Source organism: Cyanistes caeruleus, chromosome 3 (genome assembly GCF_971803275.1).
Source record: "Cyanistes caeruleus chromosome 3, bCyaCae1.hap1.1, whole genome shotgun sequence".
In the NCBI taxonomy this organism is placed as follows: domain Eukaryota; kingdom Metazoa; phylum Chordata; class Aves; order Passeriformes; family Paridae; genus Cyanistes; species Cyanistes caeruleus.
In genome coordinates, this window is record NC_141703.1 from 60,761,755 (window position 1) to 60,780,223 (window position 18,469).

The 18,469-nt window shown below is 38.2% G+C and overlaps 1 protein-coding gene across 3 annotated transcripts in view; it reads left to right on the forward strand.

Annotated features, from left to right (window-relative positions):
- Positions 1 to 18,469, forward strand: part of GTF2F2 (general transcription factor IIF subunit 2) — an 84,821-nt gene that overhangs the window by 449 nt on the left and 65,903 nt on the right. For all 3 annotated transcript variants that reach the window (XR_015284596.1, XR_015284597.1, XM_086881248.1), the window contains exons 2-5: positions 6,313 to 6,386; positions 6,881 to 6,899; positions 7,713 to 7,857; positions 14,576 to 14,614. Coding sequence is in view for 1 of the 3 variants with exons in the window: in XM_086881248.1 (XP_086737374.1) it covers positions 6,313 to 6,386; positions 6,881 to 6,899; positions 7,713 to 7,857; positions 14,576 to 14,614 (277 nt within the window). In the remaining 2 variants the exon portion in view is untranslated. The remainder of the gene's footprint in view (positions 1 to 6,312; positions 6,387 to 6,880; positions 6,900 to 7,712; positions 7,858 to 14,575; positions 14,615 to 18,469) is intronic.

Consider the following 18,469-nt stretch of genomic DNA (forward strand, 5'->3'; position numbering starts at 1 on the left):
CCGTGCCTGGGGTGGGCGCCGTGAGGCCGGGGCTGCCCGCGTCAGGCTCGCCCTGTGGCCCGGGACAGCCGCTGTGCCTGTTCCCCTTCTCGGGGACAGCGCGATGTTGGGCCCGGATCCCTGCTGAGTAAAGGAGACAGCCCAGGGAAAGTTGGGCTACCGGGGAGCTATCACAGAATCAGAATGTTGAGGGGTTGGAATGAACATTGAAGATTATTCAGTCCCAACCTCCCTTGCGGTGGGCAGGGACATCTCCCATTAGACCAGGTTGCCTTATCCGGCCTGGCTTTGAATATTCCAGGGATGAGGCATCCACAGCTTCTCTCGGCAGCCCGTGTCAGTGTCTCACCACCCTCACAGTAAAATATCTCTTCCTTGTCCTTACTTGTGGTGTGTGATGTACAGCAAACACGGCAGTATAACTTTTATTTCCCCAAAACCTTGAGAGTTGGAAAAAGTTTTGAGTGTGACTGTCCACATCCAATAAGGAAAGTGAGCGCCAATGTCTTGTCATTACAGCTGCCTTTGGTGCTAGTGAAATACAGCTGTAGTGGGGGGGCTGTGAAAAGGTAGTGAGGGTGTCAAATAAAACCTGTTTGGTGCAGGGCCACACTCCAGTCTGGTGCCACCACTAACAGGCTGGCACTGCTCTGTTCCCTGGAGTGTCTTGCCATCAAGACATTTCGCTGCCAATACCAAGCATCGTTTCAGAAAGAGGAACTTGAAGCTGATGGGGGAGCATGTGCCCTGCCTGCTTCGAGTCCCCTCTGGGTGTTCTACTCTTTTTCTAGGCCTGTATTTATTCTGTCTTGGGAGAAACAGTTCCTTCCTCCCCTTCCTTCTTTAGTAATAGGTTCAGACCATCAACTTGAAAGAACCTGTGGGGACAGGGTGGTACCCAAGTACTAGTCCTGGATGGTGAGGGGAGTGTAACACCATCATACTTCAACCACCAGAACTTCTTACTGTGACCCTTTAAAGTGGTTGGGGATTTCAGACTTGCTTTGCTGTGCAGAATTTTTGGTGGGCAAGTTGCTGCATCTGGCTTTCTTTTCTGTACTGACACCTGAGTGTGTGGTACAAAGGCACAACAAGCACTGTGCAAGTGCTCTAATTGTAGTAGCTTTTCCTGGGCACCGTCAGTGAATGCTGACAGAAGAAAGCTGCAGAAGGATATCATGACACGCTCAGTGACAGGATGATAAAATGGCAGATGAAATTAAGAGTTGAATGATCTAATCTGACATGCATAGAGAAAAACTATCCTAATTATATGTATGCAGCAGCTGGGTTTCTACTGCTTCTTGTTCAGGAGTATGTTTTTTCTATATATGGGGATAACGTTATAGGAACATATCCAATGAGCAGAGTCAACATCAGACATGATTAAAAAAGACACAGAGAACAAAAGAGAAAATATTATTGTACCATCATGTTGCTTCTATCTGGAATGCTCTGTGTACTGTGGTCTCAGTGGTCCCATCCCCCCTGCTGTGGAAAGTGTACAATGGACCTGGGAACAGTACAGAGGAGAGAACCAGGTATGGTCTTGGCAACAAGGAATGATGGCTGTGGAGGGAACTCATAAATACGTTGTTACCTTTTAGGCTGGCAAGAGGATTAATTTGGAAATCTGATAGAGATCTGAAGCAATGAGTAATGTCATGGGTGGATAAGGAAGTAGTGAATAGGCAAAGGTGAACAGGAAAGAATCAGTTCAAGCACAAGAATTGGAGGTGTGTCATTCATTGATGAGACTCAGCGCATGCAAAGGAGGTGCTATTTTGCACAATGTGCAGTTAAATTTTGTAACTTCTTGCAGTTAGAAGTTCTGAGTGTCAAAACTTTGCAGAAACTCAAACGTATTTAGTCAAAATCGGGCAAGAAAATTAAATTGAGACATTAAAAAGTAATATGATGCCAAGTCCCATGTCTGCTAAAACACCCTAGAAATTAGAAGAGCATGCTGGGGAGATATGTTTTCTTTGTATGTTCCTCCTGAAGTAACTATCATTGGCTGCATTTGGAGACAGGACACTGAACTTGCTTGTCCTCTAGTCTGATGCAGTTTGGTGTTTCCTGAAGCAAGGAATCTTCAGGCCCATGTGTTCTTACATACAGTTGGTACCACTGTGTTTAATGAGAAAACAGGACTGAAAGGAAAGCTGGAGTATTACTCTTCTAAGTAAACGTTGATGTAGTCCTTCATGCATGTGTTCTGAACTTATATCTGTCTTCTTGTATATTAATGGTAGTAAAAAATATTGAAAACATACTAACACTGATAGACCATAACATGGGGTATGCAGGATTTTATCCTTTGATTTCCTTCGGACTTGAACTTGGAAACAACCACATCTGTTAGTAGGACTTCCAACTCAGAGACATAGTAACTGTACTTTTTATCTTCACTGGCTAGGACAACAAGGCTGAATTTATTTGTCCTTTGAGGGAGAGAGCATTCAGTTCTGCTGGAATAAAAAACCTGGCTTATTTGATTTCCTTTTAGCATGCATTGTGCTAGCACAGGAAGTATTCCAGAGAGATTACTTAACAGGCAATAAAAAAATGTAGTGATGAGTATTTTAGAAGCATGAGCAGTAAAAGGAGGTACCATAAAGAGAGTGAGTTGTTTTAGTACAAGTCCAGAGAGCAACTGGATTTTTATTTCTGTGTTTTCAGTGAAAGCTAAGGTAGAGAAATAGTAAGAATATTTGGTTGTGTAGTTGTGGTAAAGTGAAGCCCATTTAGTGTTAGCCATGAGAATATGAACTTCTTATTCCTGAGTGTGTTGGTCCATTTTTTTTTATTTAATCTGCTGCATTGTTCTATATGATATATGAAATATGATACATTTATTTAATTACTTTTTGTATGTTCAAAGAAAAATTGAAACATAGAATCTGGAATCAACCTTAGTTTCTGTTGTATGCACTGTGTATGGCTTGCTATATAGAGAAAGAGCTAATTTAATTTTTTGCAGAAAAGTGGAAGTAGTTTGTTACAGAGAGATGCTGCTTATGTGTTCCCTTCCAAAAGGGGGTAGGAGGCCGTGCCCAAGCTGAAAGATGAGTGGAGCAGGGGCCCTTGTGTCCTACACTGCCTGCAGCGTGCCTTGTGTACTGCAGCCTGGGCAGCTGTGTGATGTGAGTAGCAGGAGAACAGCAGTGGGAAGAGCTCTTGAAGTGATGCTCCTTAGTACGTCAGATTTGTTCTAGTGATTAAATTGTATTTTTTCTTTTTTGGAGAGAAGAATGTTCTTACCTTCCCAGATAAAAATCCCAGAATAAACTTGTCCTGTTGGGCAGGCACTCTGTCCACAGGTCACTCTTTCTGTGGATATGTATTTTTAAAAATCCTTTTGTGGGATCAGTGAAAATTCTGGCCTATAAAAAACAGGTTGCTCTTGTTTTCTGTGTGTTCTTTAAAGGATTGTTAAGATTTTGAAATCTGACTCTTTACCATAATTATGATGTTAAAATTAAAATAAAGGTGGAAAACAAGATGTCTATGGCATTTAAGACTTTGTTTAGTCTTTCCAGATTGTTTACATCATTAGCAATTAGCATGTGGGTTTGTGAGTACGCCTGGTTTTATCTGAAGTACCTATGGATAGCTGGAAGTAATCCTTTGATCACAGCCCTTCATAACCCTTTGTCTTTCTCTGTATAGCCCTTGACTGCAGTGGGCCAGCAGAAAGATGATTAAATGAAATCTTTGAGACTTTCCCATGCAGCTGAAAGGAGTATAATTGATGTGAAACCTCTTAATCTGACTAAATTCCCAGTCTGAATGTATTATGTAGCAAGTCAGTGACTTTAACACCATGAGAGCCCTTCAATCCTTGTCCACTCATACTGAACGTGCATCTACCTTATTAGGTGGCAGTATGAATAGAGATTAGGTGCAAACATGTAATAGTATTTCTGTTGAGTCAGCTGGAGCATGTCATAGCAATTATCTTGACTTCAGAAAGAAAGCTAAAACTGGAATCTACTGTAGAAAGTTACCACTTTGAAAACTGAAAAAATATATATCAATAGATTGTGCCAATTCATGACTTTCTTTCTGCTGTGCTTTTGTTGTATTTTTGACCAAAGTTGTCTGAACTTCATGGGAACCTGGAGTGCCATTTAGTTTTTCTGAGTAGTTGGAGGCATCTGGATTTTGTAGTTATTCTACATGTATTTTATGGGGTGCCGTGAGTGTAATGGTGTTAACTAAGCACCAGTTCCAAGGTATCTTCTTGAGTTCTTGAAGAACTGATAAACTAATAAATGCAAAGTGAGTGTTAATTTAATGTAAGCTTTAGGAAGTTAGGAGGTTGTTCTTTGTCAACAAGTTATTGGAACAGGCTCTTTTTCTCCCCAGCTTCGCTTAGTTTTACTCTATGCAAGACAAAAATTAGGCTTCAAAGTGCTACTTTGCTGCTTGAAACAGAAAATGCCCCAGGCATAGCTTAGTGCATTTATTTTCCTTCCTGGCTGTGTCTCACAACATTTTTCCACAGGGACACAGGTGTTTTCAGTAGCTGTGGGACTGTGTGAGCCAGGACAAACATTGCTGTGCCAGTAAAGAATATGGCTGTAAAGTTCTGAGGAGTGTGCTGCTTGCCAGAGGCCTTTACTGTCTGTTTTGAGTCCAGATCACCCAATGCTGCAGTTACTACAGCCTTTGCAACCAGAGGAATTAGTGTGTAGGTGAGGTAGCAGCACTGCAGCAGCTTTTAATCCTCAGTTTATGCAGGTCTTGCTCTTGTCCCTGGACTAATCACTACTTTGTGCAGCTGCTCTGGAAAATGGGTTGGGGAGCTGCTTTGGTTGCTCCACCTGCTAAACATAAAATCAGTACAGCTAAAACACAAAAGTCACTCACTCCTCCTAGCTAGATCAGTCTGCTCTTTCCATATACTGACCAGCTGCACAAAGACTTTTCCCAATGCAGCGAAGAGCTGGGAATGAGTGATGAGAGGCAGATTTGCCTAGGGTTGTTCTGCTATTGGAGGAGTGGCAATAGTCTGTGGTCTACTGCTCAATATTTCTGTGGTTCCCAGACTCTTAAGCCTTAAGACTCCTTCCCTTCACACCAGAAATTGCTTAATTTCTTATCACTGTGATTGGTTGGTTGACTTTTCTTTCCCAGAGAAATGATAATTTCTAATGAATATTTAAAAGTATAATTTTACCCAATAAAATATTAAGACTCCTTAGTTTAAGAGTATGATGCTGATCTTTTTCTGCCTTTTGTGATTGCATAGTAGTATTTGAGATTGGAGTTACTAAGATTTTTCTCTCATTTGAGACTCTATGTTGGTTTTCTTTTTGTGCTGTGATTCTCCTTGTTCTCTCTAACACAAATGTGTATATATGTATGTATATGTGCATGTGTATAACAGCTCAGGAAGTGAGCTTGCATGAGCTTCATAAAGTTCAACAAAGCCAAGCACAAGGTCCTGCACCTGCATTGGGACAACCTCCAGTACCAATGCAAGGTGAGGGAGGAAAGGACTGAGAGCAGCTCTGAGGACAAGGACTTGGGGGTGCTGGTAGATGAGAGGCTGGACATGACCTGGCAATATGCACTTGCAGCCCAGAAAGGCAATTGTGTCCAGAGCTGCAACAAAAGCAGCATGGGCAGTAAGTCAAGGGAGGAGATTCTGTCCCTCTGCTCTACTCTGGTGAGATCCCCCCTGGATTGCTGTGTCTTGCTCTGGAGCCCCCAGCATATGAAAGATGTGGACTTGCTTCAGCAGGTGCAAAGGAGGCCACAAAGATGATCAGAGACCTGGAACACCTCTTCTGTGAAGACTGATTGATAGAGCTGGGTCTGCTCAGCCTGGAGAGGAAAAGGCTCCAGGGAGACCTTCCAGTGCCTCAAGGGGGTTGATGAGAAAGATGGGGACAGACATTTTAGTAGAGCCTATGGTAGCTGGACAAAGAGTAATGGTTTTAAGTGAAAGGAGAGTGGATTTAGACTAGATGTAAAGAGGACATGTTTTATGATGAGGGTGGAGAGCCACTGACACAGGTTGCCCAGACAGGTTGTGGGTGTGGCATTCCTGGAAGCATTCAAGGTCAGGTTGGAGCTCTGAGCAAACTGACCTAGTTGCAGATGCCCTTACTCATTGCAGGGGATTTGAACTAGATGTCCATTAAGGCCCCTGCCAACCATAACCATTGATGGCTCTCTATTGTCTAATATGTTTAGCTCAGACTTTATTCTGGTCAGGGTAAAACCATTTAAAGTATTTACACATACACAATTTATATAGAATTTTAAAATCTGCTTTTGAAATCTGTTGTCTTTTTCTAGGTCCCCAAATACTTGTCACAACAATGGAGTAAAGCTTCAGGAAGAGGTGAAGTGGGAAAACTAAGGATTGTCAAGTAAGCCTTTACTCTACATTTACTGGGTGCGTTTCTTAGAAGTTACCTGCGTAAAATAAGAATGTGTTGCACCTGTTCTAAGACATAGTCCTGTTTCTTGCCAACAGTGTGCATATTTCTCTGATCTTTGAACATTATTTGCTTGTGTAGTGATTAGGAATGTAAGTTGTACAAAATTATACTAGGGAGTCACTCTGTCTCGTTACATGAGGTTTGATTTCCTAGGTTTAGGGAAAACTAACTACTGAATTTGCTTTTATTTACATTTGTTATTTTGCTGCTTCTGTTCTCACATGCTGACTTTTCCCATTTATTCTTGGGCATCAGCATAAGAAAAAATTGAACAGTTCAGGAGTGAAGATGAATAACGAAACTAGAATTTGAATTTGCTTTTTTATTAGGAAAGTTGAACTTGAGGAATTAGTTTATGGTTACATTATTAAATATTTTTAATATTTATATATTTATTAAATATTAAATATTTTATTTTTCAGAAATCAAGGAAGAACAGAGGTAAGTAATTGCTAAAGTTTATGTTTTGAGTTCTAAAAACTGTTTAGAATGTCCTGGTTTCTAATGTCACATATTTTTTGCTATACCTCTAGTGAAGTGTTGTACCACAGAATCAGGAAGAGAGAATTCTGTTAGTAGCTCTGCCCATAGATGCCTGTGGGACTTGCATCAGGTCTCTCTGTTCCCTCACTTTGTTTACTTTCTCTTCAAACATCTTGAGATGAGTTAGTACAAAAGGCTAAGGAGGATGCACAGGAAAAGCATGTGGTACTGGTGTGAAGTATCCCTCTTTGAGTTCCTGGCTGTGTCTGTATCTAGGGATTCTGGTTATCCAGTCCCTCCTTCCTTAGCTTCTGTATTGAGCATACAATGTGAACATGGCAAAGGAGCTGTGGTTAAACCTCTTCTGGGCTGTTTGCAATTCAGGAGTCCCGGGCTAGTAACACTTGTGGTACTTCAGCACTTTTTCTGGAACTCATCTAGCTGTGCAAAACATTTTTCAGCACTCACACTGAGCAATGGCTGGAAACCTATTATGCTGTATGTTTTAATAAGTAAAATCAAATTGTTCTCTGACTTCAGGAGGAAGTAATTTACAATTTTTTGAAACTGAGTAAATTTTATCAAGTACATGAAAGCTTTGAATTCTGTATTTTAACAAGAGATCAGTGTGGAAGGACTCTTATATCACCCTTTATTTTTGGAATAGGAATGTGCTATACGACTTGTGTTTTCTCTCTTTTTGTTTCCCCATAACTTGTGAAACAGTGTAATTGAGTCTGTTTGGTAACACTGTGCAATTGTGACTGCTAGGTGTCATTTACTTTGAATGAAGAGCTTGCAAGCATCAATGATATTGGAGGAAAGCCTGCTTCAGTCAGTGCACCCAGGGAACATCCATTTCTTCTACAAAGTGTGGGAGGACAGACCTTAACAGTGTTCACAGAAACTTCAGTAGGTAAGTTAGAATTAAAGTTGTTATGACTCCAGTATGTCTGCTTTCAATAAACTCAGTGCTGTAAGAGATAGAAGACTTGGAAGTCAGATTTTGGCTGTTTTGTTGTTTTCTGTGTAGATAACACCATTGTAGTTTTTTTGTGTCTGTCCATTTACTTGGTGTGATTGAGTAACTGATTTAAGTTCTCAGGGGTTATCATGTACATTTCACCTCTGAGTCTGCCGGGGAGAGCAGAGGGAATGTGGAATGCAATACAAAGTGCAGGACATTGTGTACATTCTCCTTTAGGGTTTTGACTGAAAAAATATATTTTTGTGTTCCCATGTGTTATTTGTATGAACTAGTATTTGGTTTTTTCTCCTTGAATTGGTCTCTGTTGTGAATATGATTTTATAAAAATACTTATTTTTCCTCTGCCCATTTTTTTTTTTTAATAAATTGAAATTTTTGCATTTCCTAGCAACTGGAAAAAGTTATTTGAGGACTGTGGATTTACTGAGTAGAAATTATTGTATTAACTGGGAGCAAAGGGTAGACAGTTACATGAGAAATGATTGGGATGAAGCACTGAATAAGCATAGACCCTGTCAAAAATGTTTGTGTTTGAGATTAGCAAGCATAACATGCAGTCAGTGAGTTTTCCTGAAACTGATTTAAATCCAAAATGGCTAAAATATTTTGCAGTTGGATTTAAGTTGGTACAGTGACAGTACAATCAAAAATATACTTTATTGTGCTTTTCTTGCTTGACTGTTTTTTGCTTTCAAAAATGAACGTGACACAAACATTCCAAATTCCTGTCAGATTCCTTACAGGTACCATGTTTCTGAAGATACACTCATGTGCTTTAATGTGTAGGCATATCTCGAGCTGCATGTCCATTTTCAGCAAATTTCCAAATGAATTATGGCTAGTAGGAAAACAGGTGTCTGAAGAGTGGACTGTACAGATGTCCCAGTTGAAAGAAGGGCTGCTACTGTATTAGATGCTAGAAAATCCCCATGGAAAAACCCACTATATTGACCATGGAAAAACACTCAATAAAAACTTACATATCTTTGCACATCAGTCAATCTACAGTAAGGCAGTAATAGGAAATTGAAATTCATTCAGTCCTAGGTTCACAGACCAGTATTAGTTTTCATATCATAATTAGCGTGTTTTTTTTCTGAGAAGCATCTTGTTCCTTTTCTTTTTTAATATTGTACCATGTGACACAAGCAATATATCAGTTTGAACCATGGGCCAAAGATTAAACTGGTATGGAACTGCAGATGTCATCTAGAAGGGTGCAGTTGAGGAATTAGGAAAATGAAATATGGATAAAAAAGTGCTTCTTGCACTATTGTTCTCAGTCAATACCCTTACTGAGGACTGACTTAAATCAACCTGAGCAAATGGTGTAAAGCAGTTGGGTTTGTATTATACAGGGTGGGGTTTTTTTTGATTGTGGGTTTGTGATTTGGTCCCCCTTCTACCCTTCTTTTTGAGTACACTGAATGCCCTGAGATCTATTCTCTGTGTAGTCCTTTTACCCTGGGATCCTTATGTTGTAGTGGCTGTTTTTTGATGGCTTTTCTGAAATATGCTGTGGTCTTGGAAGATGCTGTAGGCAGTTTATATATTCTGGATAATTCAGCACTTCACAGTGACTCATCAGGTCATTTAGAGCAAGCAAAAAAGATCAAATTTGACAAGTAATTTAATATTTTCTGCATGATATAATTTCTAGTCTTCTGAATGGATTTTCTGTGAATTTTGTTTTGCTTTGTCTTAACTGAACTTGCTTAACTGAACTTCCTACTTGTAGTGTTGGAAGAAATCCTTTAGTTCTTTCATTGTAAATGTCTGCATGTCTGGTGGTCCCATATTTGTTAAGGGACATCAGTATGCTCGTCTGAGGTGCAATTTATTGTGTCCAAAATGTAATGAATTGCAGTTTCTTGCTCTTCTGCAGTGTGTATCTGAGCTAATAGGAAGCCTGGTAAAGTGGCTCCCATCCCAGATACTGTTAAAAATCTGGCCAGTACTGGCTTTCACACATGCTGCATCTTCTGTTTGGATTAGCTCTGAGATTTCTCCCATTTATGTTTTCTTTCCCTTTTTCTGTGTTTTGAAATAGCCCGAGAGAATAGTACTGAGTACTCTGAAGGTGGTAGTTACAAAATATCTCCCTAGTTCCTTTGCAAGGTTGTTGCACATGAGGACTTCGCGTTGCTGCATGGCTGGGCAGATCACTGAGGCCTGTGGTGGTGTTCCTGAGCAAGAGTGTAGCAGAGCTGGTGGGAAGCACGGCTCCTGTCGTGTCTGCAGAGGGATCCAAAGCACACTTGTCTCTTACTGTCTAGGTCTTGCTGTCTAGTCTGGTTTTGGTATTATTTCTGCATTAAATATGAACTACATTCTGTTCCATAAACATCACCATATGTACATCAACAGTTGCTATGCAACAATGCTATTTGTGCTTCCAGTCATGTTATCTTATCTTTGTCATCAGCTATCATAGCTGTGGTTTTTTGGCGGGTGAAAAGCAGAAGATTTTGCATATATTTTAATGTGTCTTACTGAACAAAATTAATTCTTCTTATGTGCATATAGCTAGAAACTATTGAGGGGCAATTCATGGGCCTGATACATAGGGTATATTTGGTTAAAATTGTTTTCTGAGCTTCCCACTGGCAGACACTCTAGCATAAGATAAAGCTGTAATTTAACAGTTTCTTTCTTGGTTGAAGGAATGGGAAAACACTTTTGTCAAACATTTGACTGCAAACTTTTCTGATTATGATTATACATTACTTCCCTTACTGCTTTAATTGCCCAGTGCTTAATTTTTCTACCTGCATGTAGATTAGGTTTGCTGGTTCTTAATATAAGTTAAATTGCAGCTTTGTTGGAGATAATGATAAAAGTTTCTTATTTAACTGGTTTTTGGAAAAATGTGCTACTAATATGACTTGTGAGAACACAGACCTTGGCAGGCAATTGCATCCCAGACTGTAAAGGACTGATGGGTGGAGGAGAAGATTTTACACTGTAGACACAAATAAAGTATAAGATATTTCTGTAAAGTTGGATGACATGATTCATTTTATTTAAATTTTGAATATGTCTTCACAACTCCTCCTTTATAAGTGGGATAGCCGTAATGTCTATTTTTGCATCTTTAAATTCTTTCATGATCTTTCCATCTTACTAAAAGTAAAAAATGTTCAGACAATTCCATTGACAGAACACAAACCAGAGCTTTGGTTCTGAGCAGCATTCATGCATGGATTGTCTCACTCTTTCATGCTTCACAAAACATTGCTGGCTTTTAATATTTTGTTTTTCTTCAGTTTCCTGAACCTTCTCTCCTTCAGAAATTCAATTAATGACACTCAATTATTTTTTGTGTTCTTGTTCAATAATACACGTAACTCAGCGTATATACGCAAGAATAGCTCCTTTATTCCCACATTCCTTGAAAATTCTCCCATTGTTTTGAATTGTTGGGGTTTTTTTCCTCTATACAGCTTTTCATATGTGAAAAGACCTTTTCTGAGTTTGCACATGAATCACATGTACCATATAACGTAGAATGTGTGTTTGTATTCCAGTGAAAATGAATATTCAGAGGTTTTTATTCTCTATTTTGTATATATGTATTTTTAAATACAAGCTATATCCAGCATTAAAGAAATGTGAAGGGAACAAGCCATAATAAAAACCTTTCATTAAAGCACTTCTTTAATTACACTTAATTATTCTCAGTAAAATGCAATGTGCTCAGAATCTTGATGCCTTGTAATACTGTTTCCAATTCTATTAGATAAGTGTTTGAATTCTGAAATTTCTCATCAAACTGTTATTTAGGAAATAAACACCCTCCCTGTTCTGCCATCTTAGTGCAGCCTGATGAGTAGTTTTGACGTGTATCTGTCTATGTTAACAGTACTTTCCAATTGTTTCTGTTCAGGCTGTCACTTAACCACATATTCTAGTCTCCAGAAGGTTTTGGGATCTAACCTACTCCTTCTTTGTTCTGTTGTGTACTTCAGTCTTTTCTGGACTGTTAACAGAAGCAGAAAACCTATCAGCAGCCTCAAAATCAAAAGAAATAGAAGCAACACCAGCCTTTCAAATTTATGGCATTCATGCAAATTTCCAAATGTTTTTGAAAATCATAAAGATGAAGCCCTTGATCAGAAAAGGAGAATTTGTGGCTCAAGCTAGTTTAATTACAGAATTAATTTCGATGGCTCAAAATTTTGTGTGTATTATTGAGACATACAGTCCATTTAGAAAGTAATTGCAGTTGCTTACATCATACCCCTTCTCCATCTCAAAAAAATGGAAATTATATTTATTTAATTACTTCATATGCTTGTTAGAGGATTGGACAAGCACTGTAAAGCAGCTTCAGCTGGCTGGCAGTGATAGTTAATTTTATTTTCATTTCTGTTATTAAAACTATAGACTGTTAATTCCTGTACAAATTTAAATAATTGAGGATATAACACACAAAATATACAGACTGTTAGAATGGGCTCAGTGTAATGGGAATAGTCTTTTTGCATACTTCATTGATTTAAAATCCCTTTTGCTTTCAGTCTCACTGATGTATGTATAACAAGCCAACACCCTACCACCACCGGCTACCATAATGACAGCAAAAAACCCACTAACAACAAAAAACCCCCAATCTGTTGATGTTTATCAGTGATGTTTATCAACTCTTGCATGTTGTAGAGGAGGCTGAGCAGCTGTAGTCTGCATTAATGAAATATACTAAGTAGACATAGTACAACTTCCTTTACCTTCTTCATTATATTAATGCTGAGAAGATTTTTAAAGCAGAATTTATGACCTAATCATAACAAAACAGAGTTGTCTAATGATGAGGAAGAAAAATGGCACTTTTTTGCAAGATTTGAATTTTGCCTCGTTTTTTGTCTTTGCTGTTGAGGGCAGATACACACACACACTTTCCCTGTAGACATGAAGTACCTTTAATGCTATTTGAATCAGAGATGCTCTTAGTAATGTTCAAGTGTGAGGTCTTTGGCAATAGTTTTGGTGAGGTAGCTCTGGTCTTCCATTGAAACTGAGTTGAAATTGAGTAGCTTAAAGTCCAGTTGCATCTCACTTCTCGCTTCAGGCAGGTGTTCATATGTTTGTATGTTCTTCATTTTGTCCTCTCTGCTTCTTGCATGTGTACTGAATGTTTCCTTCACTGAGCTACAACTGAATCAGGGTATTGGTTGGGCATTTGTTTTCTGCCATACTGTAAATGTGCCAAATATGCACAAAAAGTAAAGTCAACAAGAAAATACTTGGTTTTCTGCAAACAGGCTATCCTGGATGTATGTCTGAAAGTTGGTAGGGGTCTTTACTCACTTGGTGGATACTCATGGCTGGGAAGGGGCCATATTATGACTGTTTCTGATAGAAGTGCCTTCAGCTGCTAAGACTAATGACAGGCACCTGGTGTAAAGAAAGAAGGAGCTGTAAGATACTGGTTTTTATGCTTGTATTTAGTCCTCAGGCTCTCAAGCCATCTCAATGAGAAAAGAGGGACAGAAGCCTTCAAAGCCAGCAAAAATCAGTGGCAAGAAAAAGGCCTTCTAAAATATTTTGTATTTTCAGTTTTTTTAATACCCAGCCTGTAAATGGCAGAAATTATCAACCTAACTGAACTCAAAAATTACTCTCTGAGTTAGAGCAGTAATTCACTCTTGCCTGTAAGTAAATAGCCTGTAATGACAGCTGTAACTTGTCTCAGTTGAAAGCAAAGGACAAGTATGTTTTACTATTTCTAGCTGTGTTCTAGGGAAGTGAAAACGTTCTTTTTGTTCTCTGCATCAAAGGATGCATAAAAAGGAGAAATATAGGAGGAACTGTCAAATATAATGCTGACAAATTAATGGAGGGGTTTAATCTTGTAGGACTTAGTAGGGGTTACAATTCAGGTTACCACAATAAATCTACTGCCAGCCATTCCTTGAAATGAGGGATTGGAATTTCTTGCAGAAAGCTGTTTCTGGATCTGACTCTGCCATTCACCAGAGTGATAATTTTTTTAGCAAGTCGCTTTGCAAAACTGTGTCTGTTTCATACATACTTACGATTCTCTGCTATATGGAACAGGAGATTTTTCTGATTATATGTATTTGTTATACTTGACAAGTACAAATACTTGACAAAAAAATACTAATGGACTGTAGTACCAATTGAGGACAAATAATCAGAGAGGAAAAAGCTTGAAGAAATAAATTCTTCCATGGCCTGTAGAAAGGGTAAAAAAGAGGTTGATCAAGGTCAAAAATTTACCTAATACCAATTAAGAAAATTCTTTTGCAGAACCCTGATTATTTTTGTAATATATAAAAATATTCATTTGTCTAGACTGACCAGTGAGATAAATGAATAATGTACATTGCTTGAACATAATCCTACTATTAATTTTATATAAATGTGTAACTTTGTTCTCACAGAGCTCAGTCATAGGTGCAATAGAATTCTCTCATTTAAGTTGTGAGTTTGGGCACTAAAGGAATTTTTTTTTTTGTTGCTCCCGGTAACAAATTATTCCTCAGAAGGTATATTTATAAATATTAATCAAACCTGGTGATTTTATCATCATGTATCATTATTTACTTTGCAACCCAGTTATTAGATGTAATTTCAAATAATCAACACAGAAACATGATTACTTTTCTGTTTATTTTTTTTCCAGAAAACCAATCAGAAGAAAAATCAGAGAGTGGCAGTGCTGGTGAGTACATTATTACTGCAGATTTTGAGGTTTGCTTCTTAAGAAATTGGTAGATTAAACAAAAAAGTGTCTTTTTTGTTATATTTTGTAGAGTATCACAACATTAAAAAATATCTTCATAAACTTTATCTGCTGTGCCAGAAAGTTTAAATTATTATTTTTTATTTAAGAGAAGGGGACTAAAATGATGAGGCAGAGGTTTAGAAATGTAATGTTCTTTGCTATGTTGTTCTAGATTTTTTAATTTATTTTTCAATTTTTTTTTTTTTGGTTGTTGTTGTTTCAATTTATTGCTTGCCTACATTTTAGTTTGAATTCTTTTCTTCTGGTTGGAAGATTTGTAATGCATTTCTGCATCTTTTGTTATTTGATTGCAGTTCCATAAACTAAGCAGTCATAAAAATAGTCCATTAAAAATAGGATTATCTCTGATGCGCATGGGTTAAATAGTACTGGGATTGGAGTGGCACTTGTTAAGTGGTAATGGCACAGATAGGAGATGGCTCATGTGAAAGAGTTTCAAATTCCTACTTTTCTTAAAAGCATTTCCTAAACATAAGTCTAGTGCTAGTGGGTGTTTAAAATATCCTCTTGAAAGTACTTTTTGGACACTTAAACGTGGAGACGTCTGCTTTTTCTCATGTCTGACTTTGAATTGCATTTCAGCATCAAATATTGTGAAAAGTATATAGTTTGTGTCTGGCCAGAAGTAGGGTTTGGTTTGTGTTTTCTGTAGCAGGGAAATTTTTGTAAAATGGGGATTCCTTCCATTACACTGGCCTAAGCATGTCAGAAGACTGGTGTTAGGAATGTTATAGTCTGCAGGCTTGCATGGAATCCAGGGTGTGTTTTATAGCTTGCAATTCTTCTCAATTAATTGGTAAAACCTGTTCACTCTAATTCTGTGTGAATCATGGTGCAGTTTTAAGATAAGAAGGGCTACTTCCTAGAGATTGGTATCTTATACCACTTGAAAACTGAGATTCACTGCTGTGCAGTGTCTCGTGTAAATCAGGTATGGAGATTTTAACTGCTAAAATGAATCAGATTTTTGATACTTCCATTTAGTTGTTATTTTAGTTGTAAGGACACACTCTTGGGTTTGCTTGGCTTTTGTGATTTATTTTGTTTTGGTTTGTGTTTGAATGGTTGAATTGTTTGCTCTTCACTCTGGGTGCCTCCTCCTTGTTCTGCCAATGTTGTGTAAGATGCCCACGTGCTTAGTTGTTTGTGTTTTTGCTTCGGCCAGAAGAATGAATTACTGTATGGTGAGAGCTGTTTAAATATGCTGACAAGATGAGTTCTAAACCCATTTCATGGAATCAAACTGGTTATGGTTTAACTCTCTCAGTGATGGTAGTAGGTTGCCCTGGGGCAAGGGTCCTTACTAAGGACCTTACCAACCTTCTTACCAAGGAGGACTCTCAGCCGTCAGTTACACTATTTGTTTATTCACTTTTTTCTCAAAATCATTGTGGAACTCAGATGACCTTTTCCAAACTACCTCTCAAGTAATTCAGGTTATGTAGTACTCAACTTTTCTGTTAATCTACTGTTTCTCGGCCTGCCTCAAGTACTTCAGAGGCAAAGATGATGATGTTTTATGTATTTATTTAGGATGTTGTCATAACAATATCCTTTGGGGTATTACTGTAATAAAAATATGTAAGGTTTATTAGTAAGTAAAGAAAGTAAAAGAGATATGACATTCAGAAACCATTTGATTTACATCCTTAAAAAACTTTTACATTGGTAAGGTGCTGTCAAACTTTAGAGCTTGTGTCATAAATCCTTGACAATTTTAATCACATTTATTGTTAGGATAGCTGTAAACCACCTAGAAAAGCCATGGTAGTGTTGTGACTCTGCATGATGCTGTTTGAGAGAGACTGTGGGTGATACTGGATCAGACCAGAGGTCATCTGGCTGGTGTCCTGTCCTCAGTGGTGATCAGCAGCAGATACTTTGAGATGAGTGTAACACCTGTGCCGAATGATATCTCCCCAAGACACTTCTCATAGAATCATAGAACAGCTTGGTTTGAAAAGGACCTTTCAAGCTCACCTAGTCCAACACCCCTGCAATGAGCAGGGGCATCTTCACGTAAAACAGGTTGCTCAGACTCCTGTCCAACCTAACTTTTAATCTTTACAGAACTGAGCATCCACCTCCTCTCTGGGCAACCTGTTCAGCTTCTTCCAGCCTTTAATGATTCACAGCTCAGGGAGTTCCAGAGCCAGAGTGGTGGTGTTTTACTTAACAGGATCTCATGGATTTTTCTTCTATGAAGTGTCCGTGTTGGTTGAGCCCATGTAAAATCTTTAGTATCCATGATATCTCAAATGAAGTTTACAGTCAAAATACTCAGGAATCAAGACACACATGTGAGAAAAGTTTCCTTAAACTAAATTTGAGTTCCTTTTGCATTTTATCATTTTAAATCAGTTTTTCCATACAGAAATCCTATTTATTTAGAGCTTGTTATAAACAGTGCTTGGTGATTCAACTAGTGTTGTTTAGTGCCTGAAGGCTGATTTATGCTAAAAGTGAAAGGAGCATAGCAAATGACACACTAAGCTGAAGGAAAAAAGAAATGAGGATTGGCTTTGCTTGGTCCTATATGAGGATGAGCAAGCGATTTAAACCCAAATATGTGTATGTGGCTCTTGTTTGTTTATGGCATTGCTTGCACCTACCTGAAAGTGCTGTCAGTGGTGACAGAAGCTGTGAAAATCGAGCATTTGTGCCAGTATAAAGTGTTACCTGCTCCCCCCCCAGTAAAAATACTCAGAAGCTGCTGCTCTGAGCCTGTGTAGTCTGCTGAGAATGATACAGTAAAGAAATGCATTCTCATGTAAGAGCAAATGCAATTAGGTGCTGTCCTTGTGGGAGTGTATTATATGGAAGCTGCATGGGCAGCAGCTGAGTATATAGTGTTGCCCAAGCTTTTGAGCATGTAGACAGACAATATAGAGTGAATTTAGTGTTAAAATTTTACCAATTGTGAGTGTATGAGTATGACTGCAGACACAAATATACAACACTCAAACTGTTTGTAGATACCACTTCCTTAATTTCTTGATATTGTAGTAAAATAAAAGGATTCACATGTTGATTATATATATGTTGGAATATTTGAAATTCATAGTAAGAGTGATGATAATAACTAAACTCCATGTGATAAAATCAGCAATTTTTTGTTAAAGGCAGAGATTTCTTATGGTATAACATGGGATGGTATAAAGCTGCTAAATGCACATTTGATTTTATCCTCTTTCAAGCAGTTAATATATATTAACTAAACTTAAAAAGTGAAACTCTTAACTGAAAAATTATTGTCTGGAGGAATAAAACAGTAACTTTTAATTTGAATACTAGCTTACAACTCAGTGTTGAGGATAATTTAGGTGTGGATTCTGCCATTTTCAAGGCACAGAAACAGTTTTTGTCTTGGAAATGTAACTGGGTTTGTTGGCAGATAAATACAACACAACTTAAAATACAAGCTTCCCAGTTGCTTTCCAGGAGCTGTAATCATTGTGAGTCTCCACTGGTAGCTGTTGAAACACACAAGGAAGCAATGATTCCTGCTTTAAGGAATATGTAGTCAAGGCCTATGGTGCTGGTTATAATAAATATTGTGGAAGAACAGGGAAGGTGCAGTGGTAGAATTACAAAAAGATACAGATTTAATGCAGGTCAGCACCAGCTGGAGTTAAATTTTTTGAGAATTTGCATAAATATCCGTGGTGTCCTTAAAGTCTGGCTATTTCAGTATGTTGTATGAGTAGTCTAACATGTATGTCTGAGCAAAATAATGTTCTTATTGTAATACAGTTTCTCACCTGAGAACAG